This window comes from Notothenia rossii (genome assembly GCF_949606895.1).
Source record: "Notothenia rossii genome assembly, chromosome: 2".
Classification (NCBI taxonomy): domain Eukaryota; kingdom Metazoa; phylum Chordata; class Actinopteri; order Perciformes; family Nototheniidae; genus Notothenia; species Notothenia rossii.
This window is the reverse complement of record NC_136904.1, coordinates 28,694,925-28,722,416: the sequence shown is the minus strand read 5'-3', so window position 1 is coordinate 28,722,416 and position 27,492 is coordinate 28,694,925. Positions and strand designations below refer to the sequence as shown.

Below are 27,492 nucleotides of genomic sequence, written 5' to 3'. Positions count from 1 at the left end.
ATTTTACCAAAAATCTATTTTATACGTCATGGATTAATCAAATAGAACACAAAACCAAACTGACACCTTTATGCTATTAGCATTAATAATTAAATCACGTATTGCAGTATTCTTCTTGTTTGTTGAGATCCTTCATACACGCGTCCTAAAGTCTGCTGCATGTTGAGTTAAAGAAAAAGAAACATCATTTGTCGCTGTTGGAGCTTCACAACAGGTCGTTAATTTCAAGAAAAATAAGCAATAGACATGCTGGGGGATAAAGAAACAACCCTTGTTATCTTATCCAAATCATAATTAGATCTGCCCATTTTTATACATCAATATATTTATTTACATATTATTTATTGACTGTGCCTGTGGTAATGTCAGTTGTGTGCATTTGTATTTGAATCACTGTTTCATTTTAGCTTCTAAATGCAGTTTTATGAATTAAAAGCCAAAATAAATTGTACCTGAAAAAAAAAACAAGTCAATACAATAAAGTATAATGTCCGAATGTAACTGGCACCTTGAAAAGCTTCAATTGTTTATGCTGTTTGCTATCACAAGTCTAATGGTGATACCTGGAGATGGCTACACAGGCTGCCAATACATTGTCTCTTCAAAAACAATCTACAGTGGCGTTATATCCCATTTTCAGCCCTCGTCCAAACATCAACATGAGAAAATAAACTTCACAGTTATGAATTTGCATTAACATTTCTTTATCATCCGTTATGCATTTCAAGTTTACACTTCTTAGGAGAATGCATGAGTATAAATAGTTATAGATGTTACTACTCATTTCCTGTAGTTCGTTGCTTCCCATTTAAATATGTGTTGGTATATCTTTCTCTCAGTGAGGCTTTCCAAACAATCTGAGCGTTAAAGCTGTTAGTGTTGAGTAGTTTTTAAGGAAGATACTCAGAGCATGGTGACCTTTAGATCGAGATATTATTTCAGCTATATATTTTTTCCCTCAGTGTCGTAAATTATCAAAAATAAAGGACTGTCAAATGTTTCAACTACTCAAAAGTTGCTTGTTCTTTTTTCACACCTTAATTTGTTTGTGATAAAACAAAAATATAAAAATAACTGTGATGAAATGAAAGTTCAATTCATATAATGACCTAACGTGATTATTGGGGCATATCGTTGTACATTTAATTCATTTATACAACTTCAGTCAGTATTCATTTCCATTTATTTGGAAGTCAGTTCACAGAGATGGTAGCTGGACTTCCTTTTTAACCGATGCTTAATCTTTACATACGTAAATAAAGACACATTAGTAACACCCATTGCAAGTTACCAGTGCTCTGTGTGATAAAAGATTGACTTAACACCATTTCTTGTTAATGAGGGCACAGTCTGCATTCTTGTGCGTTAGTTTATGATTGTACAATCTATGTGTGCACTCTATACATTTTTACTGTGAAAATAAATATACAATTTACATGAAAGTTAATGGGCATCTATAAATGACCAAAAGGGTCTCTTTTGAAGAAAACTAAAGTAATCTAATGGAAATGAAGGAAGCCTCTAATTCCCAGAGGTCTACTTCACATTACTTTACCTGAGCAACTACACCCACCTTTACATTTCTGCACTTACTCCAAAAGGACACAGCCTAACACAAACTATTTGCCAATTCACAATACCAACCAGCTGGCCTACCTCTTCAAAACATCGATAAAGTGAACAGTACATATGCTCATGCTTCACTCTGTGCCCATTTCCACCTATTGCACGACTGCAAGAAAAAAACTATTTCAACCTTAATGTGCAGGTTTAATCCTGATGTTTGGAGGAAGCCACAACCAAGACCTGCTCAGATTATAATTGTTAGAGGGAGTATAGAAACTGCACTAGAAATTGACAAATAATAAATCAGAGAAAACTGGCTAAAGAGCCCAATGCTGGTATTCAATATCGCCATGATCATGTCAGCATCTACAAAAAAGTAAGAACAAAAGGCTCGAAGACAACTAGGCGTTCATGTTTTTCTATTTGAACACTAAACATTGTATCAGTCTGTTTGCGAACAAAAAGGGCAATGATGCTCTCCTCCCACACGAGAAAAATAAATCTCACTGCATAACCAATCCCTGACCAGATGGCGGCAGAAAGGAGTCAGTGTTCTTGCTTGATGCAACGTCTGTCTCAAGACTTCACAGAGGGTGACATCCGGTCTGCCGTCACTCATTGACGTCCCAAATTTCAGAAAGCAGTGGTGGAAGCTTCTTGTCCTGGAGACGGAGGGCGAACACCTGCTCCGAGTGGACGCTGCTTAGTGTACGGAGGCTCACCAACTTCATCAGCATGCGCGGAAACATCAGATGATCCTGAGGTAGCCATTTAAACAAGAATTAAAAACTGAGAGGAGACTTCCCACCCTACAAAATGTCAGCAGGAATTACTTATAATTTAGAACTTCAGCTCTGTTTTTAGTTAATGTTAAAGAAAAAAGATATACGTACATTCAGTATCTGCGTTTAGAAAGAAAACATGACCCAAACCCTGTAACATCCCTCCTCCAGTTTGAATAAAACAATGTAACCCCAGCCATGACCCAATGTGGTTGTTGTGATGACGACTGTCGGTTATGCTGACATGTCGGCACAGGAGGGGGGGGTTACGTAAACAGCAGCACTTACATTTGGTCTCTTTATCATGATATAAGAGCGCAGTGCGTCCACGTAGGGTTGCTGTAGCCTCTCCACCAGTCCATGATCCTGCACATTTGGCCGATCTAAACAAAACAAATAGGAACATGTTTATCTCTGTTCATCTGAAATAAGTAACTATAACAGACACATTCTTACATAGAAAATGCCATGAATAGCTGTTTTACATGCATTTTTCCTTGAGGATTGAATGCATGCTTTGTAGTTTAAGAATTCTCACCTGCGGAAAAGATGTTGATGGCGATCAGCAGGGCGTACTCGGCCTCGTCCAGCTGCAGGTCATTCATTCCTTTTGAGAACTCAAAGATGGGATTGATGAACTCAAACTGAAGTCCTGAGGAGGGGAGATGAGGGAGGGACAAAAAAGACACTTTAAAGAAGGAAATGTTAGGAAAAACTGTTTATTTTTCTACATGAATGGCATATCAGATAGGGCTGATGAATATGGCAAAAATCATAATCTCGATTATTTGGGTCAATAATTGTAATTGCGATTATTCATTGACTTTGAAAACATCAATTTATTGGAGAAAAAAATGTGAACAGTATGTTTGTAATAGTTGATTACCCTGAACTTTAAGTATAATTCAACTGAAAAACAAAACAAAAACAAAAGTAATAATAATAATAAAAAAATAATTGTTTTATTTCGATTACGTTGTTTTCGTAATCGTTGCAAGCCATAATCGTAAAATTTATCGCGATTACAATACGATGAATTGAGCAGCCCTAATATCAGACATATCCTATTCTCAAAGCCTGAACTGACATTCATGTGTTTCATATGTTGTATTCAATATCTGATGCTGGCTGTCCAGTTTGGGCAAAAACTATTATTTGCATGAAACAAAAAGAACTCTTAAAGTACACGTTTATTATGTCTTTGTTTAAACACCAGACAAGACAGTTTAATTAAATACAGTAATAAGCTTAAGAGATACATAATATACAAATATTTTAAGCATAGGTACCTGCTTTGGCAAAATCCTCCTTATTATAGCTGAAATCCTTCAGAAACGTGATGCTGTCGATAGTAGGGTTGTATCGCCGAGAAGTCTCAAGCAGCATAATCTGAGGAGGAAACACATGTTTGTAATTGGAATATGGATATACAGCAAAACTGAGATTTAAGTTATACACAACCGTTGGAAAATAATGCGGGAAGCAACCCTGTTCACACAATTTGAAATAAGTTTTTTCAAGTTTCACGTGTAACATCAATTACTGTGACAATGCCTTGTATGAAGTGAAACAAATCTTTCAAACTGGAAGCTTCAGATACAGGATGCATGCTGCATGGTGAATAATGACAAACCTCAATGGTTGACGTCTTTAACAGAGCAATCTGGTCCTCCCTGGTGAGCTCCAGGAAACCAGGAAGCTGCTTAGCGAAATCCACAATCTCCTGCACGGACATGATTGCGAGCTCAGTGAAGTGGGCGAAGCGCTGCTGACGCACCTCTCTGTTTTGAGGGTCCTGACTCTCAGGCCACGGCTGTTGGGTTCACACATAACAAAATATATGAGGCACAAAGTAAAAGAATCCCTGATACGTTTTCATGACAGCAACATACACAACATGTTTTATGTTAAACCTCAACAGGAGAGATGATCCAATCTTGTCTGCTTTTACCACCAATTGAATACAATGGCTGGCTCGCAATCTACCGACACGCATCAGCACAGCAGTCAACCAGAAAAGTAGTTCCCTCTAAAGCAGCTATATTTTTTCCTGAAGCAGAATAGTGGCCTCCCACATCAAACACCCACCCTACATGCAGCTTTAGGTAATGACTGTAATTTTGAAATCCAAAAACCTCTGGCTGGAGCAAATGTTCAGATTTTACAGCTAAACAGAACGCTTCAATATATTTCTGAAAACATCTGCGAAGGAAATACAGTAGGCAATGCAGTAACAGAATCGTTATTTATAATTGATCATCAATTACAAACTGAACCTTTAAGGCAGGGGTTCCCAACCTTTATTGTGCCAAGGACCGGCAGATACATAAAAGAAAAATTGCGGACCGGTTGTCAATTTTAACTGATTTTAATATTTACTCACCAGCAGGTAGCAACAGAGACTAATTGTACTGTATGTAACAGCCTGAACAAATACTAGAGCAATATGCATTCAAAACATATTAACAACCTTAAAAAATAAAAAAGAACCAGTGTTTTACAGAAAAACCAAACAACTGATGTTATTCAGTTTTTAAACCAAAACGGGAAAACAGATAAATCAACATTTTGGTTTTGTTTGTATGATTTACAGATAGCCCAGTGAATGCTGGGAAAACGAGGAGAAGGTGCATTATGAAGGAGATGTCCGGTCGCGCGGTCGCGGTCGTGTGTGCGTGTGCGTGTGCGTGTGCGTGTGCGTGTGCGTGAGTGTGTGTGTGTGTTTAACACATAGCAGCCTGCAGTCACTCTTAGGTGTTCTGATGAAGGTAAACACAGTGAAGGCGGTGCGTGAAAAGGCACAGCTCTCGGCGCGCTGGTGCTGCACTTCTCAGAGGCAGAGTTACACGTCCCGCTGCCTCCTGATGCTGCAGCCATTTCCAGCAGATACCGTGAGGTCCCGGACATGAATTCATAGATCAAGGCAGACTGGTTTACAGACTCTCCTGTTTTGCCAATCCAGTGCTTAAACAAATAGCTCTACACCTCTGGCCCACATGTCCTTAAAATGAAGTCCTAGTTTGAAATATATCTCAAATAATGTATGCCCTGTCATTTCCCCACATAAACATAACAGTCTGCAATGAAACGGTTGTCTCCTGTGTGCTCCTCTTCCTGCTTGGCGCACCGGTAACTTTCTTGTGCGCACGAGAGGCTGAGACCTTAGGCTGAGCCGCCGAATCCCTCGGAACATCATAAAAGCCATTTCCAACGGTTCTCTGGTGAAAGTTTAACTAGGCTACTGGATGAAATAATATAACTGGTATCGGTGCGAAAATTATAAAACATTATGACAAAATATTTTTATATATTTATCATTCTGCAAATATTACGATAAACTCACAGCTATTTCGCGGCCCGGCAGTAACACCTCCGCGGCCCGGCACCGGGGGGTTAGGAACCCCTGCTTTAAGGGAAGTTCATTTTATTGTCTCAAATAACTGATACTACTGCAAACCACACATCAGTTCAATTGTATTCATACTGTATTTGATGTATTTGTCTAAAATCTTTAAGTAGCTATAAAGAATTCACAAGTTTAAATGTTTTTGTTTAAATACATTTTTCTTTTCATTTATTGAAGAGAATGAGTTGAAAGAAGGAGACAGAGCAATGACAGGAGGCAATATTGATTGACACCCTGGTCCTCTGCATGGGGACAGAGCCCCAGGCTGCTAACGCTACCTATTCGGCAACCCTTTTTTTGAGCCCAAGGGTACCTACTGATAGGTACAGTGTTGAAAGGGGGAGACCGAGGGGCCCGCGATACAACAGTTTAATAAAATACTCGTAATGTCATTAAGGTTAATATAACAGTCAACTCAGATCTATCCTGTGAGGCGTTCACTTACTGTCACTTTGGGTCGTTCCAGGAAAGACCTCTTGTTGCATTGTTTCTGCATGGACACCAGCTTCTCGATCATCTCCTGCTGCTGGGGGTCCAGAGAAGCTGTTTCCAGAGGAGGGGTGGGGGTGACCACTGTGGAGCTGCGGGCCGTCACATCCTCATGCTGCTTTTTCATCTTCTTCAGTCGGATCTGTTCCTCAGAGAGCACGCCTACAGGTCAAAGAGGATGTTCCATTTTATTCCTATGATTTGAAAAGACCCACAAGCTCAAATGTTGTTTTATCTAAACTCTCTCTACATCTGCTTCACACTCACACTGCTCCAGCATGCCCGCCTCCCGACACTTGCGCAGGCGGCACTGCTGGCACTTGCGCCGCATGTACATGTCCATTTCACAGCGGCCATTGTTCTTGCAGTTGTACTGGGCGCTTTTGATGACGCTGCGTCGAAAGAAGCCCTTGCAGCCCTCGCAGCTCAGTACATTGTAATGGAAGCCAGAGGCCTTGTCCCCGCAGACACTGCACACCTCATTGCCCAGCATCTTCGGCGCAGGCCCCTTCTTCCTCTTCACTGGCTGGCCATCTATAAAAAAGAAAAGGAAGGTGAGTTTTTCTGAGGCTGCACCTTGTGCACTGAGGTTTTTTTATGTGTGCAGGAGGTTAGGCAATGTCTGCTCCTCTACCATTATTTAAATAAAGAAAAGATAAGTACTTCCAGGCATCCTATCCCTATTCAAATCATCGCCGTAGATAATATGCTTCTATGTTTACATGAAAATGAAAAAGGTTATTCTAGAGCAAATATCTATATATGCTCACAACTAATATTTAATGGATACTACTATGAGCAAGACATTATAGAGATTAAGTCAAAGGAAATACTGGTTGGTCCAGTCTGTGGAAGTTGTCAAACCAGTACACACACACAAATAACACAGGAATGTAGACTAAAGTCTAAATGTAGGACTATTTTAAGAGGGGTTGACTTCAAATGTCATTGAAAATATATTTCTATAAAATATTTAAAATGTCACTGCGGTGTGACCCTAATAAAGTAAAAGTGGAAATCATAAAAGTCTATTGGACTTAAAATGCCTTCCCAAGTATTTTCATAAAAGTGATGTATTCAGTAATGTTGGGCTCTCTCAGATATACATTCAATGGCAGTGACACAACAGAAAGTGCACACTGTTTTTACACACACATGCAACTCCCTCTTAAAAGGATATGCATTTCAGTTTTGTCAATATATGCTACATGGTTTTTACTTTCCGTTAAACATTTCAGTTGTTTGCAGCAGCTGTTAACAAGAGTAACTTTTCTCTCTGACCTAAGCTGGCGGGTGTGTCCCCTGCAGATCCAGGGTCCAACTTGATGTCGCTCAGCTCCACCGGCAGAGGGCTGCTTATGTCGGTCAGGGATGAGCCATTGTGTGGGGGGGCGGGAAAGTCATCTGGCCTGGAGAGGTCAGCCAGTGACAGCAGGCCGCCGTGCTTCATTGCGGTGCTTCCACTGCCTTCCTCAACCATGCAGTCCAGCTGCAGCTCAGAGGCCCCGTCAAACACCTTACTCTCATCTGACAGAGGACACACACACACACACGTTGAAAACAAGTACCAGCCAACTGGTGCTATCAATCGAGACCTTGTTTGGCATTACTTAATCTCGATTGTGACAGGTGTCCAAAATAAAACACAATACACAACTCAAATACATGTCATAACATAAAGCTCGTGGGATAAAGACCAAGATTTTTATAATTTCTGGTTTCTGATGAAATCACTGTTTTGTGAGAGGCTGTGGAAATCCAAGCAGTCCTGCCACACAATGACACAGAAATGTGATTTAATTATGAATCAAGATGTTCATTTTAGGAGGACAACATAATAAGCCAGTGTACACAAATACAGCTGCTAGATAGCAATTTCTAGAACAAGAATAAGCTTCGTGGCATAGTACAATTTAAACCTTTACTGAGAGAAGAGACACTGTCATTGTTTATCTCACTCTTTGGACTAATACAGAAGTGCTTTCTCTTACCACGACCAACATCTGGAATATCAGTCACAGACAGCGTGGACATCTTCTGCACAGCAGCTTGTCATTACGAAACCAACGTGTAACTGTGCAAGTAAAAAAACATGAATGATACTCACAGGCAACACAAACTAGACATGAAATAAAGTGTGATGAACAGGGAATGAATGTATACCTGCCGACAGTCTAAGTGAGTATATAAGCTGTTTAAACATTAAAAACTGACATTATGTGAAAATAATAATAACAATTGCAGGAAAATATAATATAATATACACACCACAACGCAGTTCTTAGAGATCTAAAATATGACAAGCTTTAGAACAACTGAGCTCCTGTCTATAAACATGGCTTTTACTGGCTGTAAATGCAGAAGTGAAAGTTTGTCATGTGCCTCATCGGGGCGCTTTTCAGGAAACGGATTCAGCAGACACACATGTTCTTTGTTTTTGGCTATTTTTAACCAGCCTGCAAAGAGGAAACCCTGTTTAAAAAATATAGAGGCTTTCTGCTATTTATTTTGAAAATAAAAATGGTTGTGCTTCCTCTGTTGGAAATCACATTTGTACTATAAAAAAAAAAGAAATCTGTTTATAATCGAGGTATTAAAAACACTATTTTAAATATGAATGGACAGACAAGATGTCAATTTTCCGACCCCAAACAAAAAGCTTTCAGGCTGTCTATGTTAATACTGTCAATAACAAAGAGCAAAGACACCTTTTTTTGCATCTGCAGACAAAAAAGGATACCTGAGAGCCGACAGACTACACGTTAGTTCAGGGTAGTAGGATTGTTCTATAGGATTATTTATCATTCTATTAAAAATGTACCCTCTTTAATAACTTACAAATGCACAATCTAAATCTTGTTTGCTAGACACACTAGTTAATCTTTAGCTATATTGCATAATGGACTGCTAGTCCCATTTGTTTTATATCTAAAGGGGCATCCAGAAAACATTTGTATGATGCAACTGTTTGTGATGTGAACTTTTCTGTAGCATATTAAGGGATACAATTACCCAATATCCCTCCAATTATTAACAACTTCAATATGGCAGCTGCTCTACCTACTGTGGAAACCATAGAAGAAGACAGCCTGGTACTGTACTGATTTGCAAACGTACAGGCCATGCAATATAATAAAAGTATTTAATAAAAGTATTAAAACATAGTCTCCAATGAAACAACAACACTAGACAGATAAAAACAAAAGAAAGATCAACTGTGATTAAATATGACCGTCTAGTATCCATAATGAAGACAGAACCCATGAAGAAACGATGACAGCAGAGACGGCAATCATTTTCAAAGCCCTAGTGATAAGCTTTTAAAAGACATGGTATATAACCATTACAGCAGTTATTGTTGCAGCAGTTAGACCCTCCAGAAAAACGCGGGCAAAAATCCTTGATTATGGGGGCTAAAATCCTTGATTATGGGGGCTAAAATCCTTGATTATGCGATTAAACATGCAGGGTTTTTATGTGATTTTATGCGGTGAAATTGCAAAATATGCGGAAAGAATAGATTATTTTTTTAATATTGGCCTGTCTTATTTATTCTCTCTCACACAAAACCTGCCACTAACGTTAAGCCCCTTTCCTATTCAATTAAACACATTCAATGTTTATTTATTGTAAAAGCAATTGGGCTATTTCTCACACACACACACACACACACACACACACACACACACACACACACACACACACACACACACACACACACACACACACACACACACACACACACACACACACACACACACACACACACACACACACACACACCTTGTAGGCTACTCACTTCGCTTCTTGTAGCCCTCGAAAGGGTTTTGGAGGTTGATGCCTCGGTGAACGTGAGTTGTTTGGCTTTCTTGTCCGCAGCAGCAGAAAGCATTTTTGAATGTTTGACTGAATCAAAGTGGGTCGTCACCGTCAATTTTCTCTAAGACTTATGCTCCAACACACAGTTGCACGGGGTGCAGAATAGTTTCCCCCCACTTTTGTGAAAGACATCGGGGTACTGCTTTGCCCGGTCTTTAGCAGAAATGTTCGTTGGTAAATGAGATGGATCAGATTTTTTCAAATTGGTGTTTTCTCTCTCGCGTGAGTTCCACACCTTCACTCTACGGTGTTGTTTACCTTCTGTGATGCGCGAGCTGATGACGTCACGTCATTATCATCACGAGTTAACTTTTTTTTCTTCTCAACTTTGTGTGGAAAAATGCGGGGATTATGCGGCCTTTTGATAAATATGCGGCCTTTTAAAAATCTGCGCCATTTTGCTGATTATGCGGTAAATTCTGTTTTTCTGGAGGGTCTAAGCAGTTCAAGATAAAAGCTACAACAGTTCGAGTAAAGACGCCTTAGTTGGTTTTGGCACCTTTCTTTTTTTAAATGACTTGGTTCTCCTCAATATTTGCTCATTTGACAACAAACGAGGTCATGTACAACTAATAACACTATGTTTGCTTTTAAAATATATGCAATCAGCAGAAATATCAAAAAATAATACATATCTACTGGGATTCTTTTAATACAAGTCTATATTTTCCACAGAAAAACCCATCTACTACAAAGCATTCTTGCTGTCTCAAGGTGATGCCTAAATAATAATAAAAAACTGAAGGAGAACCTTTGGATTTAAAGCCTCAATTAGCTCAAACTGATTTGCAGCAGTGACTCTGTAACAGGCACAATGTTGCACTTACCTCTGAAGCTGACGTCTTACTCCTGGTATAAATCCATCTTGCCCATGTGAGTCCACTCTGTCAGTTTGCCCGCGCTGATGCAGGACTTTCCCGATGAGCCTCGAGGATGCCAAACCTCTGTGACTGATTTGACGGAGTTTAATGACTCAATATCTTGACGAGAATGAGTAGGAAAGAAGTCCCTTTCTACAATGCCCAATGGGAGACAGGAGGGAAAACAGAGATAGAGAGAGGGAGGGAGAGAGGGAGGAGGGTGAAAGAGGCAACACAAGAGGTTACTATTGGTCATTTGAATAGCTCTTAAATCCCCACAGGGCTGTGGCATTCCTTCCTTATTCTTCTTTGAGAATAAAAAACAGTCCATTTTACTCAAACAGCCTCATACAACACAGACACCTAAGGATGAGCCCATCTATTCTTTCAAAACATAGCCATTAATGTGGTCGACTGCCTCAAATTACAAACTGTAAAGGCTGCTAACACTCAAAGCCTCACAAAAAACATTTAGCTAGATTGAGGTGTAATGATCACTTCCACAGATCAATGAGTAAAATGTCATGTCAGCAATGTGGATAAAACATCTGAGCAAAAATCTAGATTTTAAACATAGGTGCGGTGATCAAAGGCATCAAGTTTTATTGGGTGAATTCACATTCTTTGGTTGTAAAACCAAAATGATCTCTGCTCAAGTCCAATGTCCTCTGCATCTTATCAGTCACCTTTGTCCATCTGCATGTTTTCATAGAATGCTGGAAATGAAATGAACTCGCCACCAAAATCAATAAAGTACAGAATAAATTCAAATGCTTAAAACAAATGTAATGTTTTTCATCGTCATGTTATAACTCACAGCCTCATCACTGGCTTATTCTGTGAAGTGTATAGCCTTCTTGTACAGTATGTTACAAAAGGCCAATTGAATAATAGATTAATCAATATTTTACAACTAATTTAGTAGAGCCAGGACCAGTGCTGAAATAACCTATACATTTATCATCAAAAAATGTACAATACTTAAGATACTACTTATAATAATGACTTAGTATCTGTTTACTTTTCGATTTCTGTGATTAATATTGATTCCTGGTTGGTAAAAAAAAATGCTATTTCAATATATGCGCTGGAAAATGTAAAGTCTGATGAAAAATGCAACTATGTTTTTGTTACGGTCACTGTAAGCAACCACATAGGCGTGTTACAGATTGATTGTGAGAAAGTAGTGCTCATAATGCAAGTCCCTACCAGTCAGAAAAAAACTAAAATGTTTTTATAAAACATAGTCAGCATGACTGAGTGGGAAATGTTGCTTTCAAAAAGTCCCAGGAGTACCAACGGATGTTAACGCCTCAAGAGATGTAAAAATGGACATCCTTACTCAGCAACATCTTGGTGTGAAAGCAGAGTCAGTGCTTTCGAGAGTCACAGGCTCCAAATTAAATCAATGTTCCCACAAACACACAGATGCAAGAAGAAGTACATCCAGTGATTTAAGGCCTTGCAGACCCACCCATATGTCTCACTTCTTCTGACAGACCTATGGATAGATTAACACTGGGTGGAGCTGTGTTGGGAATAAAGTGAGATCAAAATATATTACCAATACAAAGAAGCAAGTCCGACTGCACTGACAACAGGTGCAACGGATGTCTGTGACTCAAACGCCCACACAGAAGGCTTAAACAGACAACAAGTGGACACAGGGATACATATGGGCTCTCAGTTAAAATCTTGTTTTGTCCCGTGCACACTGCAACCACAAATATTAAGGAAATGTGCAAAACCAAACACACAGTCTGGCAGCCTGTATAAAGCTAAATTGGCTAACTTGTAGGTAACACTAGCGTCGGTGGTTAGTGTTAAAGTGGACGTTTATTTCGCAATCATGTTATGTAAACAGATCATTTCGCAACTTCTGCGTTGAGGATGACGATACTTGCCAGTAGTTTGTAGTTTACTACACTCACTGCTAACATTAGCCAGGTTAACCTTAGTTAGGCACACAGTTAACTGACAGACACATTATTGTAGCTATCTGCAGGCTCAGCGTCAACATGAACTAACATACAAAACATTTGAATATATCACTAGCTAACTCGCTGGCCTTCAAATGTTGCGAGTAAAAACATACAGAACCGGATGTTTAGGTGAGATTAGCTTCTGAGTCAATCTCAACAAGGCCAATATCGTTTAGGTTAGCTTACACCCCCGCCCTCGGAAGCAACTCCCTTTTAACAAGTTCAACTAAGCTAGTTTAGCTAACTTCACATAAAGGATACCACAAACATGACAAAGGGACAACGTTAGTTGACTTGCCAGAGACTTCATGAGTTTGCACCCTCTTCTTTGTTTGCTACTCCGTCCTTTTGGGTCTGTTGACAGCGGCTCTGACAACCAAAGCTAACATGTTAGCTCGCTAGCAGCGTAGTTATATCATGTGATTCAGCGGCTCCGGGTGGCTCGGCTGGCGCAGCAGGAAACAGATTTCATCAGGCTGAGAGAGGGCTCTACTGCCCAGAGTGCAGGCTGACGGGCAGCATCCAGCGGTGGATGTAACTAAGTACCTTTACCCTACTGTATTTGAAGTAGTTTTCCAGAGTATTTCCATTTTATGCCACTTTATAATTCTAGTCCCGTACATTTTGGAGGGAATATTGTACACCACTATGTATTTAGGAGCTTTGATTTGGATAAGGATAAAGATATCCAGAAATATATTCACCACCCTCTTTACCAGCCTACATAATAAATTGATCCAAAACATTATAGCCTATGCATCAACAATAAATATATATTATATATATTGAATTAAATACGCTAGATATCTTTTCTTGCATACTAAATAGTAGGGTAGCAGTAGTATGTGTATTTGATGGCTTAGTTTGGGTATAATCCATGAATGGCTTGTTGAATCGATCACATGTTTTTTTTTTTTTTACCATTTTCTTGGTTGGTAAACACTCCAGACAGCAACATTACTAATCAACAAGCACTTAAGAAAGGAACTTTTCATAAAATACACCCTTAAGTTTTATGTTTATGCTAGTACTGAAATACTTCAAGTCTAGTGAGAAGGTATTTGTGCACTGTAGTCTTGCTACTTTTACTTAAGTTATACATCTGAATACTTCTTCCACCACTGTTAGTCGACATTTGTAAAGTACCATTAAGCTCCCCCAAACAAGTTGTAATGTTTTGGTAAAATACATTTTGTGTTCAAAAGTAAAATAGGATTGTGACATTAAACATTACAAATAACTGCCATAATAAGATACTCGTTCTATATGGCCATGGTCAGATGGGTTAGAGTGGGCACAACATTACCGATGGGTCCCTCAAATTTGGCCTCTTTGAATAGTTTATTCAGTCAAAGTTCAACAATAGGGAACAGTTTTTCCAGAAGACTAGCATAAGGTCTTATTATGTCCAGTGACCCAGAGACTAAAAATACTACAATACTACATTATTTTACACCCGCCCAATGTCTGTCATTTAAAAAAAAAATGCTGATGTCCTGCAATATTAGATGTTAAAACTAGATTTAAGACTGGACATTCTATCAGACATGGTCAATATTAAGGCAGAAAGAGATGCATTATGTATTATTTCAGCCAGAAAATGATCTGCTGTTGATGGTGACAGTGAAGATGAAAATCTGAGCTGCCGCTAGAGGGCAGAGTCTTTGGAGGAAGAACCGGAAGTTGAAGTGGATCTACATCTTTACTTCGCCAAAGAAGAACCTGTAGCAAATAAGTCGCCAGTGTTTGTTGTTCTTTCTGCAAAATCACTGTATCTGCAACAGAAAGGAGACAATGCCTGTAATATGTGCAGCGATAGGGTGCAACAATAGGTTTGTCAAAGGGTCGGAGATCCGATTTTACAGGTGAGTTTTCACCGCTCGGACTGAGGGGAAGTTTTAGGATAACTGATCTATCAACTGCCATTTAGGAAAGGCACAGTAAAGAAACCGACATTAATACATCTGCTTTTACATCACTGACTGTCACTGACAATATTTCAACCATAAGCTAACATTCGGATTCAATTTGCGTATTGATACCATGCTGCCTCAGACTCAGCCTATACATACTAAACATGGCCTGTTGTAGCTCGGTTCATTGCTGTATTCATTTACGTATAATTATCTTTAATTGGCTCCCATGGTGTAATGTAACTCTGAATTTCCTCAAGTATTGTACTTCAGGAAAAAATGAGGTCCTTATACTTTACTTGATTATTTTCTCATGATGCTACTTTATACACTGTATCAATTATATAGAGCAACACCCCTCACAACATACTATCAATGAGAACATGATTTACATATGTGGACAGCAGTTTGTCCAGGTGTTAAGATTACCCATTTAGATATGCTCATGTAACTGTAAAAGCATGTCAAGTTGCAAGAAAAATGTACGTCATCTAAGGAGATTTTGACCTCTTTTATCTACAGTTTACCCTCAGGCTGTATCACATTATCTTAAAAGTGTTGATGGTTAAAGTCATGCATCCTCATTAGAAATCTTCACCTCTCTCTCTCCTACGTATCAGGTTCCCGCTAAGCAAACCTCAACTTGCCAGCAAATGGGTGCACAGCCTGGGGATGAAAAACTTCACCCCGACAGCAAACACCTGCCTCTGCTCGGAGCACTTCAGGGCCGACTGCTTCAGGGACTACAACGGAAAACAGTTTCTGAGGGAGGACGCCGTGCCCACCATATTCAGCCAGGGGCAGGACTCAAAGGTGTGGTAGAGACTGGTATTCAGTAGCAGTTGGTTTGAATTCATCCTGTTTTATTTTATATAAAGTGACTAGATAATCCCAATACTCCCCAGATTGAACTTCGTAAAAGAGCGGTGGTACCAAAGGAGGCAAATGTTGTGAATCAAACGGCGACACAAGCAGACAAAGACAGAGCGCGAGACGCCGTCAGTCAACGCAGAGACCGGAGAGGAGGAGTGAGGGTGAGTTCTCTCTTACTGTGCCTGCACTGAAGGCACATTGTGTGTAGTTCAACATTTAAGGGATCCTATTAGTATTAATTACCCTCTGGCAGGAGGCTGCACTCCATCAGGACCAAAACCTCTCGCCACATGGACAGTTTCATCCCCTCTGAAACCGGCCTAATCAACAAGGCCCAGGACCCACACTGACACTGACTTTTTATACACCCAAAAACATTATGCATGACATTAATGCACATCACGTGAACAACATCTTGTTATTTTTCCCTAAATACTGTGAGCCATGTTCAGGCTCGGCTCTCTGACTGCATTCTGCATAGTTTTGCAAACAGCCCTCCACTTAAAAATAGAATTCACTGTAGTTTGCCATATATTGTCATAAGTGTTTTATTTATTTTGTAGCTTTTAAGGTTTTCTCTGTATAGTTACATTTAAATTAGGTATGAATACTTATCTCTAGTATCCTTTTTTAATTCTAAATTGTTTCTTAAAAAGACTTATCCTTATATATTTCTTGCTATAATATACCATTGCAACTTATTTTTCTTCGATTGTTTTTGTTCGCACCACCAGATACCAAAGCAAACTCCTTATATGTGTAAACTTAACAATAAACTTGATTCTGATTCTAGTAGTTTCTGCTTTACCAGTCAGAGCCAAAATGAACACCCACTAGTTGAACATGTCACTGTTTTCTTAAGATAATTGTTTTAATGTTTTTTTAACTAAAATAGTTGGCTTAACATGTATATATTTTGTCACAGGGTGGACGAGGAGGCCGTGGAGGGAAACAGACGTCTGACAGGTGAGAAACGGTGTGGGTGTTTCTGTATTCTCCCTGTTGCTCTACTGAGTTTTCATCTATTTATCTCTACTATTCAGAGAAGTGAATAAGTGTCCTTGTAAGTGCTTTGCAGAATGTAGCCCATCACAGATTAACCTGATGCCGTTCCTTTCAGGCGCTAGTTTGCTTTGTGTGGGAATGGTTGCTGAGCCAAATTAAAAACAGCTGCTGGTGACATATCTCAGATTATTTGGGGTCTTAATGTATTTTGTGATGAATTTGTGTTCTCTGATACCAAAAACAGGCAGTTTGTGTTTAGTTGAGATATTTGAGCATAGATTTTTAATGGCAGGAAGAACTGTCCACCTGAGAAAATCTGTAAACATTTTGATTTCAGTATCTAATATGAAAGAGTAAACGCGTGTTACATGAGGAAAGCGTAGCTTTATTCAGCTTTGATTGAGAGGATGGGATACAACCCATGTGAAACAGAAAAGTGAGCAACATATCAAATGGAATCATCTCGACCACTGATGCCACATAATTTATTACTCTGTCCAAACCATGACCACGACAATAGTCAGATGTTTTTGCCAGAATATCATTTAGTATTTCGCTATTGTTTTAGAACAAATCTGTCAAATAAATAATGTTCCTAACGCCGGTTAAAGGACCAGGCAGTATCATTACTTATTTGTCTGACTTTGTTGTTTATACTTATAGTCGTCCGGTTTCCCTGCTTGTTTCTTCAGTACCAGAACTCAACACAGGGGGCGCATTAGGGAGGATGTTCAAAAGACCTGTTGAGTTCAACTTTATAGATGTCTTCCATTGTCTTTAAGGAAGAAAAAGATAGAGTTCTAGTAACTAATTATGCCTGTATGAAGGGAATAAGTAGTTAACTGTTGAAGCACCATCTAAAAAAAACACAACATCCCAATCTGATTGTATCAATGCTGTAGAAATGTTCAAAGGGTACATTCTAGACCCTGGACAGGTAAATTAGATTTATAAAATATGAATTTAGACGTGAAAATAGAGCTGTGAAGCTGTCCCTTGGTTTTCACCACTCAGTAAATGTTTCTCAAAATGAATGCTCATTTTCAGACTACGGTGGATGCCCACTGAGTTTTATAATGCAAAATGTACATTTATATTCCACTATCGTAATATTTTACTCCCAGACATAAAACAAATATGAAATGGTAATTAAGGAACAAACACCAGAGAGGAAAAATGCTTCAATGAAACATATTGCTAATGTCAGTTTTTCTGCTTGTGCCTGCAGACAGTCTATTGGAGCCAAGAACAAAGTGTACGACAACAAAGGCAGACTGCTCTCCAACAATAAAGACATGTGTGACTGCCTGGATGTGGACTGTATGGGCTGCTTTTACCCCTGCAACGGGTGCAACTCTCGCAAGTGCGGGGTCGAGTGCCGCTGCGACAGGAAGTGGCTTTACGAGCAGGTGGAGGTGGAGGGTGGAGAGATCATCCGGAACAAGTTTGTTATTTAGTCATCAGAGAAACTGGGAACTCGCTTTCCTCAAATTCGGCTGCTGTTCAGCGGATGAACCATCCAACACTGGGATGCTTTTCCTGGAGAGATCTCCCACAATTTCAACTGATAATTATGAGGCCTTGCAAAGTAACTGCCCATGGTAGAAAACTTTGCAGAACAATGTTAGCATTCTGCTGAATGTGCTTTTTTAGTTAATGCCCGGTTTCCTTTGTTCAGGTTGTTGATTTATGTACACATTGTGTATTTTTCTGGAAAGAAAACTGGTTTGTACCACAAATCTAAATAAGACAACATTTTAAACACCACGATTAATCAGTATTTTTGGGGGATTTTACAGCATTATAAGCATGATGTTTTTGTTTATAAAAATAAAATATTTGTTTAAATCCCTGACAAAGTCACACCTTTGATGTGAGTTCTGGCCTGAAAACACCTGCCAATTTTGAATCATAGTCATAGCGCCACCTACTGGCAAAAGGAAGTTACAGTTAATAACTATAAATCTGTTTAAATTCATGTCATTGAAGGTTACCTTGCATCACATAACATCAGTAATAAAATATACAATAAGCTACAAAGCAGAGCTCAGAAATGAGATGCTGACGTTGCAGCTACATACAGTAAGCTAGTTTAGGGGATGGTTCCAGTTTGTGGATGTGAGGAGGAAGTGAGGATCTCAGTGTTTTTGCAGCGTAAGAAAAAGTCCTGGCACCCATTGTGCTGAGGTCAGCTGGCAAAGACCTGCTGATGAAGACTCCAGGGAGCGGGGGGGTCCGCGAGATGTTTTATGGAGGCCCTTTAACAAGTCAAGGCATTAATTAATTTGTCTTTAGAACCCTCCCTTTAAAATGTAATACTTTTCCATTAGGTCATTTTCTGCCCGTTTAGCAGACTGGATTCACCCATCTTTAGTACTCCCCCCAACACACCGAACAAAGGCAGCATGACACAGCAGTTCATCACGCTGGCTAAAGAAAGAGTTGCAGATCTGCTGCTCAGACAGTAATGTCTCATTTATCCACATCCTGCTGTCCTTGAGGACGGCTAGGTCAAGTGTCATGCGGCGCGGGATTGCTTTGTCTTCATATCCTCACATATCCTGCTTATTTCCAGGGAGCACTTGCAGCATGGCCTGACAAATCATGATCCTGCCAAATTTGAACTTTTAGGAATTTTCACGGTAGATGTTACTTTTTTTAAAGGGCATTCAAATGAAATGCTAGGTTTCTTTGTGTTGTTAATTGTATAACTCATTTTTATTCATAGCTTATTAATATTAATATACCCTGGTCGACGCACACGAGACATTCATCAATTTGTTCAATTTTCTTTTTTAAATGATGCCTTCTTTCTCATACATTATGCTGTATAAATGATGTGTATTATTCATATTAAGCACGATACTACGCATTGCTACTGTTTTATTGATTTTAGGCGTAGCATCTGTTCATTTTGTTAAGAAATACTCAAATTTAATTCTGTTTGAACCATTTATTAGCCCATAATGTTATTATGTTGAGGTTACAAAAGTTGTTTATAATAAAAATAGGATGTTTTGTAATGGAATCCTTCACGTCATTTCAAGTTTTAAGCCAAAAACTTATCTCAACGACCCTTGAATGGATGCTATGAACATTACTATATTTATTCATGGTCCCCAGAGTACAGCTCCTTCTCGGTTTGTTGATCTCCTGAGAGCAATGTTCATTTATTTAGTGGAATATCTTAAAATCTACAACACGGACTGCCGCAAAACTTTGTACGGCTATTCATGGTTCCCAGGAGATGAATCCCATTGACTTTCCTAAGATGTTGATCTCTAAAAGATGTGTTCCCATCAGGATGAATTGTAATCAGAATACCGTTATTCGTCCCACAGAGGGGAAATGTACATTTGTTACAGCAAGTAAAGAGCCAAAGATAGCTTGATATTTTTAAGAAATAATAAAAGTTACACAATGTACTAATTACACATCCAGTACCAGTTGTGAGCTGGCAGCCAGGTGATAGTATTTAAAACCCTGTCATTGGGTCATCATCTCAATTTGCCTACTACATTTGATAAGCTATTTTCAAGACCAAAAGACATGCAATATTAGAACGGCAGTCCGATACCGCAGACCTCCGCTGAAAGTTTCATAAGGTGAAATTTAATGCATGAATCCGCCCTGAGAGTTTGATCTGTCTCTCTTTCCCACCCTTCCATCAAGTTTCCTGAAAATCAGTAGTATTTTTTCCATAATCCTGCTGGCAAGAAAACGATCTAACTAACTACATTTGTCGAAAGCACGTCAAAGCTCGCAGTGCCTCAGTCCCGCCTCACAAAGCAAATCATTTCGGTGCTAACACAAAAAACAGCCAAGTTGCTGTGGAAATGAACTCATTACTGGATGTGTCATTTTAGTTTGGTCTACCCCTCTCACTGGCTAACAGAAACACATGCAGGAGAGTACACTGTATGTTGGTTTGCCCATTTAGAGCCTTCTGTGCTTTAACAGCTGTTAATCAAAGACAGTAGTGATAATAATGTGCTCTGGACGGTGCTGAAAAAAGCATTTAAATACAAGTATTTTGTCCTTAGTTTTTATAAAATCCATCTCAAGGAAGAATACATCAAAGCCTGACACAAAGCCATCCTCTACATCAGGGGTCTCAAACTCAAGGCCCGGGGGCCAAATCCGGCCCGCGACTTCATTTTATGTGGCTAGGCGCGGACTGGGACTACACACCAGCCCGGGACTCTCGACCGTTCCACTTCTGTACCACCGGCCCACCTCGGTACCGCAAGTAAATACCGCTAGTGAATTGTCGGGGGGGACGGGGGGGTGCTAGTGACTTATCCGACCGGCCCACATCGTCCGACCGGCCCACTTCAGGACCGGGCCCGGCACATCTGGATTCGTCCCGATGGCCAGTCCGCCCCTATATGTGGCCCCACAAGAGCTTTCAAAGAATATAATACGTTCATTATACGGTTACATGCCACTTTACAGAAGCAGGTTGCCCATAAACTACATGCCCCACAATGCATCTCGTTTTGTGACATGCGCACTGAAGAGACTTGCAATTATTTGCCCTGGACTTCTGCTTTCAGACGTATTAATTACTAAGTTATTATCCTATCTGATAATAATCCAATTCAGAGGCAATAATGTAATATAATACATTATTTTATATATATATTATATATTTATATAGTTACAACCCGCCCTTTGAGTGCAACGTTTATGCGAATGTGGCCCGTGATGAAATTGAGTTTGACACCCCTGCTCTACATGAACGCGTCCAGTTCTTCCTTCCAGCAGAGAGAACGACTCGTCCGCGAGCACGATTAAATGTCTATCTAAATCTTGGCTTCGGCAGTCAGGAGAGAACATGAACCTCCAGGGAGCTGCTGGATGAAAACATTTTTCTGCTATTAACGAACACCAATGACCTGAAATCTGTCAGCGAAATCCAGACTGCAGTGTTCACACTGAGTTGGAGAGGTGACAGAAGAGTCTGTTAGGAGATGAAAGGCTGAACCAGAATCTATGAACATCAGGATGAGAAGGTCCAAGGTCCGTGTGGATGTTGTCAGAGAAGATGAAGTAATGTGGTTGTTCCATATTTCACTTCTAAAAAGATATAAGGAAATGAACAAAAAAAAGTGACTATAATTAAAGCTACAATACTAGAAGTTACCCTGAGGCTGATATACATTTTCCAGCATTTTTGACACACTATTTCATTGCAATTGATCACATAAGGGTTGAAGTATTTTAGTCTGGACCACAGGATCAACAGCCTGAGAGCTAAAAATGTAATATTGCAATGTCCAGATTTTTCAAATGACTTTCTCGGTTTAATATCATTTTTGGGTGTATGTATTTTGGTCTAATTTCTATAATACTTGACTTTGGGCAATAATAGCTTGCATTGGTAAATCTTCCCTTTTTAAAAAACAAAACACATGATCAGGCAAAAGAAAAAACGGTACCAAAAAGAGTTTACGAATAGTTTGTAATGAATCTATTAATTAGGTTGTGAACTTTATAAATCACTAATAAGCTTTTATAAGACATGAGATAAACAGGGTGACTGTGACCGGTTGCTTGCCAAATAGTGAGCCCAGATTTATCTGTACTCGTTAATAAATGGGAATGTGTTTTACACTTTACAATAAGGCTCCCCTTCTGCAACTATAAATGTTAGTAACTCATAAATAAATGGTCGTAAAGAGATGCCAAGAAACATCAAGATGGATGGGGGGAGAATCAACTCAGTGAACAACAGATACCAAGGAAGCTGGCTGATGAAGAAGAAAAAGTAAGCAAAGTAGCCAATATAATGCTTAGTCATCTTGCCAAATAGTGAGCCTGTGTTGATGTATGAAAACTATGTTAGAACTGGTTTATAAATGGTTCTTAATGATTAATAAAGTCTTTACAACCTAATTATAAGCCCTTTATGAACCCTTTATAAGGGTAGTCTTATTGTAAAGCGGTACCGAAAAAACTCTTGATACAGCAGATAATTAATTCCATCAAAAACTCTGTAAGTGTGATAGCGGTTGGTGTTTTTCCAATGCCTTTACTTGCTATAACTATATTGCTTTCTCACAATGTTTTAAGTCATATCTATCCCACACTCCCTCTACCCCAGCATGCTTGTGTTAAAGTAAGAAATGTGTGTGTAAAGGGTAAAAAAGCAGCAGTCCACCTCTACCTGCTGGCTCGTTCTCCTCCTCTACACGAGCTCAAGTCATCGCTCCATGTACTCTAAACAACAAAGAAGTGTTGAATGAATACTTCAGCTCCTTCTGTCATATATTCTCTTACTGAACTTCCACTTGCCTCAGTATGCTGCTGTCTTAAACTACACTTGAATGTACTCACACCCGCGTCTTGTTTCTGTCATTGATCATTCTGTCCCACGTTCTATCGTTAATCATTTCATGGATTGTGTCACTTGTTAGGGCCCTTTGGCTTTGACCCCTGCACTACCGGCTGGCTCACATACTGATACCCTTTAATATGTGTGCTCCAGTGTGCACAGCTGACATCCATCCAAATGAGACTTTATACAAATGTGACAGTGTTAAGTTAATCTCTTCTTGTTATCGATAGTTTGAAAGAATCAAGATGTCTAGTGTATGATGAATTATAAAAAATGTAGGATCTACTGCTTCCGGAGCCTTAGTGACATCAGGGATAAAAGTCAGACTATCTCGCATCAAGACACTTTGATTATTACCACTCTGTCTATCATGTGTCTATTTTGTGATTCCTTCGTCTTTAAAACGTCAATGTTCTATATTTAATTTAATATTCCATCTCTATTTGGTTTTACAGTAAACATTTAATTCTAAAAATAAATCACAGCATGTTTATTTTCTCAATAAGTCTAATATTGACAACAATTATAATGGATGAATCTGACTTAAATGCTGTCCACACTAAAGAATATGTATGGTTGGGATACAACTGTTGCCAAGTCACTAGAATGTAGGTAATGAAGCTCTTCTCATTTGAATGAGTGAGTTGTCTGTCCTCAGGGGCTTCAGGTTTATCCATGTCTCCGGACTAATAAAATGTCATGCTAAAATTCTTCTGACTCAGGAGCTTGACCTGCTTTTGGCTAAAAAAACAAGCCTGCAAACCGCAGAGGACTTCAGGGTAACAGCTGATATATCATTTAGTTCATTTCTCTGCAAAGATGCTAATCATTAAAACATTTCAGCAGAACAGCTGCGGTTTGGCTTTTGTACCATATAAAGGTTTTTTTTCTATTCGGTTTGAGTGCTTACACTAATATCTTTTAAAGAGAAAATAAACAATAAAGTCTGCTAACTGGTCCGGTTGATTAACGAACACATTTGGCTACATAGCATATTTCACAAAACCTTTAACATGAGAGCAGAGTTTAACATCAAAGTGACAGCATCATCAGACAAAAGGGCCTATTGCAATAATAAATTGTTGTGGCAATTTAGCACTCACAACAGGAAAGAATGAAAGAGAGAGGGATCAATAAAACACAAACACAGGTATAGTTGATCAATTATTATTTCGTTGTACAACAATCAACAATAACGAGGAAAACATTACCTCTGCTCTCAAGCAGTCCTACAGCAATGCTGCCAAGCAGTAGAACTTTACAGAAACATATATAGGATTCTAAAATGACGCACACACATTTCCTTACATTAGCTAACAAACAATATCACATGTTCTGCCTCTGAATGCTATACTTGTATGTTCCAGATGTCGAAAGTTTACTTATCTCATGACATCCTTTAGGAGTAGTCAACTAACAAAGGTTAACTGTTTTTATAACCTGAGGCCTTCACTGAACTTCCCCTAACTGTCAGCTCACTTAAAATGAATACATCTATTGATAATTCAGAAAAACCATTGTCTCTCTAACTCTGTGTGACCCAACTCCGTAACACACATCATATAGCTTATACTATGTGACATTAAATGAATATGCCAGAAATACGCTGTATTCAACTTTCTGCTATAACAAGCTCAAGTGCAGAAACAAGACATTTGAAATAGTTTTATGAAGAGAGAAGAATGGAGCTTTTGGATATGCTGCACAACTTTTTTCTATAATTTCCACTTGTCAGAAAAGAGATGAGGCCTGCTGTTTTCTCAGTGTGATGATTGCAAGATTATTGATTTTCAGGGGCCAGTCACTTTGGTCAGGACAGAGAAGAAAGTGTTGGTGGGAAATCTAATCTCTCAGTCGGCTCTCATGGCCTTAAAGTTACTCCTGCACTGACGTGTGATATTTCATGAGTGTTGACAATGCGCTGCATGTTACAACAAGACAGAGCAAATTTGTGACTGATGATTAAGACAGCTTAAAAGAACAATTAAAAATGTTACTTGTGGAAAAAAATACAAACCACAAAAGCGTAAGTGTTACCTGTTTATTTAAGCAACATGACACAAAGATTACAAGTCCAAGTTGGACAGGCAGCTGTTTAAGTCTTCATTATAACGCTTGCAGGAGGTGTAATCTTCAACGCACCCCTTACAGTAGCACTTACTGGCCACGGGGTAGGAGACAGGCTCTGCACATCCGTCAATGTGCGTCACCTCGTAGGACCAGTCCCCGTTACAGGTCTCCTGTTTCCTCCTGTATACAGGGCCTACATAACGCTCAGGCAAGAACGAATCCTGTGAGGAACAGAACACGATTAGAAGCTCACAATTACTGATTCAAAAGGGTATCCTTCTAACCTTTGTTAAACTGTTTGTTTTTATTATGAGATCCAGCATATTTGTATTTATTATTTTATTTGTAGTGTCAAATAAAGTTTTATCAGGCTGAACTGAGGCAAAAATCCGTTCTTATCAGCAGAGCGGGAAAAAGTACTGAGATCCTTTATAAATATGATGTTGTTAAAATACTCAATTACAACTCAAAGACCTGAGAAAAAAAAAGGTAAAAAATACAAAAGTATTAGCACCGAAATCGAAAATATTGTATTTCTGCACATTAGACATCAAAAGTAGAAGTACTCTTAAAGTTAATATTAAAGAATATTTTCTTATTCTGTTTTTTAAATCTTACAAATACAGGGTACAGCATATAATTTGAATGTTTAAGTTTGTAAATGTTGATATGTTGATAGCCATTAAGTAGTAAAGAAGTGTGTCATATCATTTAAGCTTCTGTTTTTATAAGTAAAAGTAGCTAGTAACTATAAGTGCATAAAAACGGTAGTGCAGTAAAAAGTACTTATTTGTCCTCTGAAATGTTATAAAGTTAAAGTATAAAGTGGCAAAAGAAAAACAGGTAAAGTACAATTATGTCCTAAAAATACTTACAGTAAGAACTATACTAGAGTAAATGCACTACATTCCACCTCTGCTTATCAGACATTTCTAAAACTGTATAAGTATACAGTGGCAGCTCCATACACCGGGCAGAGCCTATCAGAATCATGCATATCAGCTAAATGAATGCACCTGCAGTTTGAATCACCTCAGAGTGATAATCGTTCTCTACCTCATTGGGACACTGTCCGACACAAATGGTGGTGTTGATCTCCTTCTTTATGCCACAGCCCCTCACGGTGATGGGGACCGTGGTCGGGTAACACCTGGACCTGCAGGGCTGCCCCGCCCCCGCCAGAGCCAGCACTGCTGCCATGACAACCAGCTGCATCATCTTCCTGGTGCAGCACCGACGCCTGCCACGTGACAAGATCAAGTAGATGACGATTACATTGAGGCACAGTTTGACTTTGTTGTCCAGAGTTGTTGTGAAACAAAATGTTGTAGGTCAATTGTGGAGATATTTATCTTTTGTGTCTCCTAAAACAAAACAAAATGATCTCTGGATGCAAAAATATCTTGATATATCAGAGCAGCTTTGCTTTTGACATCACTATTTAAGTTGGTCAAGTAGAAGTATGTTCCTGCTGTGGAAAAAATATGTAAAAACAAATATGTATATATATACAGTATATATAGAGAGAGAAGATTAGATTTGATTAGAGATCTGCGATACATTAATTTCAAGAATTGGTACGATCAACATAAACAGATTTGAATTCACCCTGTAGACGTTCTATCAGGATTTCAAAGGGTTGTTTCACCTAAGTTACATCTATCTTTCTACACAGATGAACTGGTGTCAGGTATTTGTCATGGCTCCCAATTCATTTGAGATCAATGTCATTTTGTTTGCGATAATCTAAGCTTTTTTTCCCTGTAAAAAGTTGAACCCTCAAACATTTCTTCAGACTTTGCAGGAGACAAGTATATCATTAAAACATTACGACTGCATTAAATCCACATGAATCTTCACCACGTCTAAAAGGTGTACCTGTAGATCTCCGTTGTTGCGTTGAACCTCCGCTGTGTGTGTCGTTTCTTCTCTTACTCTCTCAACATCTGCAGCAGCTGTGAACCTGCGGCTGTGCTGTCTCCCTCTTAAATAGCACTGCTCATAAATCCCGTTAATCTATTCATCCTTGGCCTCGGTGCTATTTCCCCACCTGTTTAGTCTGAAAAGCTACATTTTCCCTCAACAGTGTGGGGGAGGTCCCAGGGTTCAAGGATGCTTTTTTTCCAACATGTGAGGAGGAGTGAGTCGCTATCTACAGATAATCTTGTTAAGATTACATGAAGGGAGGATTGGATGGACCACACAAATGTAAAAATAAATCTGTCCCAACAGTAAAAAAACAGGAAAACACTGACATGAGCATCATTCATTTGTCATACTCCATCTTCCCTGCTTTGTGTCTGCCATTTTCCAGTGTTTGAATGTCA

At 39.1% G+C, this 27,492-nt stretch overlaps 3 protein-coding genes across 3 annotated transcripts; 1 reads left to right on the top strand and 2 right to left on the bottom strand.

Annotated features, from left to right (window-relative positions):
• Positions 1–1,165: 1,165 nt before the first annotated feature.
• Positions 1,166–13,453, bottom strand: nr1h3 (nuclear receptor subfamily 1, group H, member 3). Its single transcript, XM_079663459.1, has 10 exons — positions 10,950–13,453; positions 8,235–8,317; positions 7,525–7,770; positions 6,511–6,777; positions 6,200–6,405; positions 3,982–4,161; positions 3,638–3,737; positions 2,887–3,000; positions 2,637–2,731; positions 1,166–2,324 (listed from the first exon to the last, which is right to left on the bottom strand). The coding sequence occupies exons 2-10, from the start codon at positions 8,275–8,277 to the stop codon at positions 2,178–2,180; spliced, it is 1,398 nt and encodes a 465-aa protein (XP_079519585.1). The 5' UTR covers positions 8,278–8,317; positions 10,950–13,453; the 3' UTR covers positions 1,166–2,177.
• A 1,173-nt stretch (positions 13,454–14,626) lies between these two features.
• On the top strand, positions 14,627–18,614 carry arl14ep (ADP-ribosylation factor-like 14 effector protein). Its single transcript, XM_079662554.1, has 5 exons — positions 14,627–14,829; positions 15,498–15,690; positions 15,783–15,911; positions 16,676–16,716; positions 17,984–18,614. The coding sequence occupies exons 1-5, from the start codon at positions 14,759–14,761 to the stop codon at positions 18,210–18,212; spliced, it is 663 nt and encodes a 220-aa protein (XP_079518680.1). The 5' UTR covers positions 14,627–14,758; the 3' UTR covers positions 18,213–18,614.
• A 6,547-nt stretch (positions 18,615–25,161) lies between these two features.
• Positions 25,162–27,110, bottom strand: LOC307029571 (gonadotropin subunit beta-1-like; the record flags this gene model as incomplete). The annotated part of the gene is made up of 3 exons (XM_079665652.1): positions 27,044–27,110; positions 26,222–26,405; positions 25,162–25,386 (listed from the first exon to the last, which is right to left on the bottom strand). The coding sequence occupies exons 2-3, from the start codon at positions 26,381–26,383 to the stop codon at positions 25,162–25,164; spliced, it is 387 nt and encodes a 128-aa protein (XP_079521778.1). The 5' UTR covers positions 26,384–26,405; positions 27,044–27,110.
• Between the last annotated feature and the right edge of the window lie 382 nt (positions 27,111–27,492).

Excerpts from the sequence above, each read along its gene's own strand:
- arl14ep (XM_079662554.1), top strand. The coding sequence starts at position 14,759 with ATGCCTGTAATATGTGCAGCGATAGGGTGCAACAATAGGTTTGTCAAA. Across the intron at positions 15,691-15,782 it reads GCCAGGGGCAGGACTCAAAG|ATTGAACTTCGTAAAAGAGC; the intron begins GTGTGGTAGAGA and ends AATACTCCCCAG. Across the intron at positions 15,912-16,675 it reads ACCGGAGAGGAGGAGTGAGG|GGTGGACGAGGAGGCCGTGG; the intron begins GTGAGTTCTCTC and ends ATTTTGTCACAG.
- nr1h3 (XM_079663459.1), bottom strand. The coding sequence starts at position 8,277 with ATGTCCACGCTGTCTGTGACTGATATTCCAGATGTTGGTCGTG. Across the intron at positions 3,001-3,637 it reads GGAGGATTTTGCCAAAGCAG|GACTTCAGTTTGAGTTCATC; the intron begins GTACCTATGCTT and ends TCCCCTCCTCAG. Across the intron at positions 2,325-2,636 it reads TCATGATAAAGAGACCAAAT|GATCATCTGATGTTTCCGCG; the intron begins GTAAGTGCTGCT and ends TGGCTACCTCAG.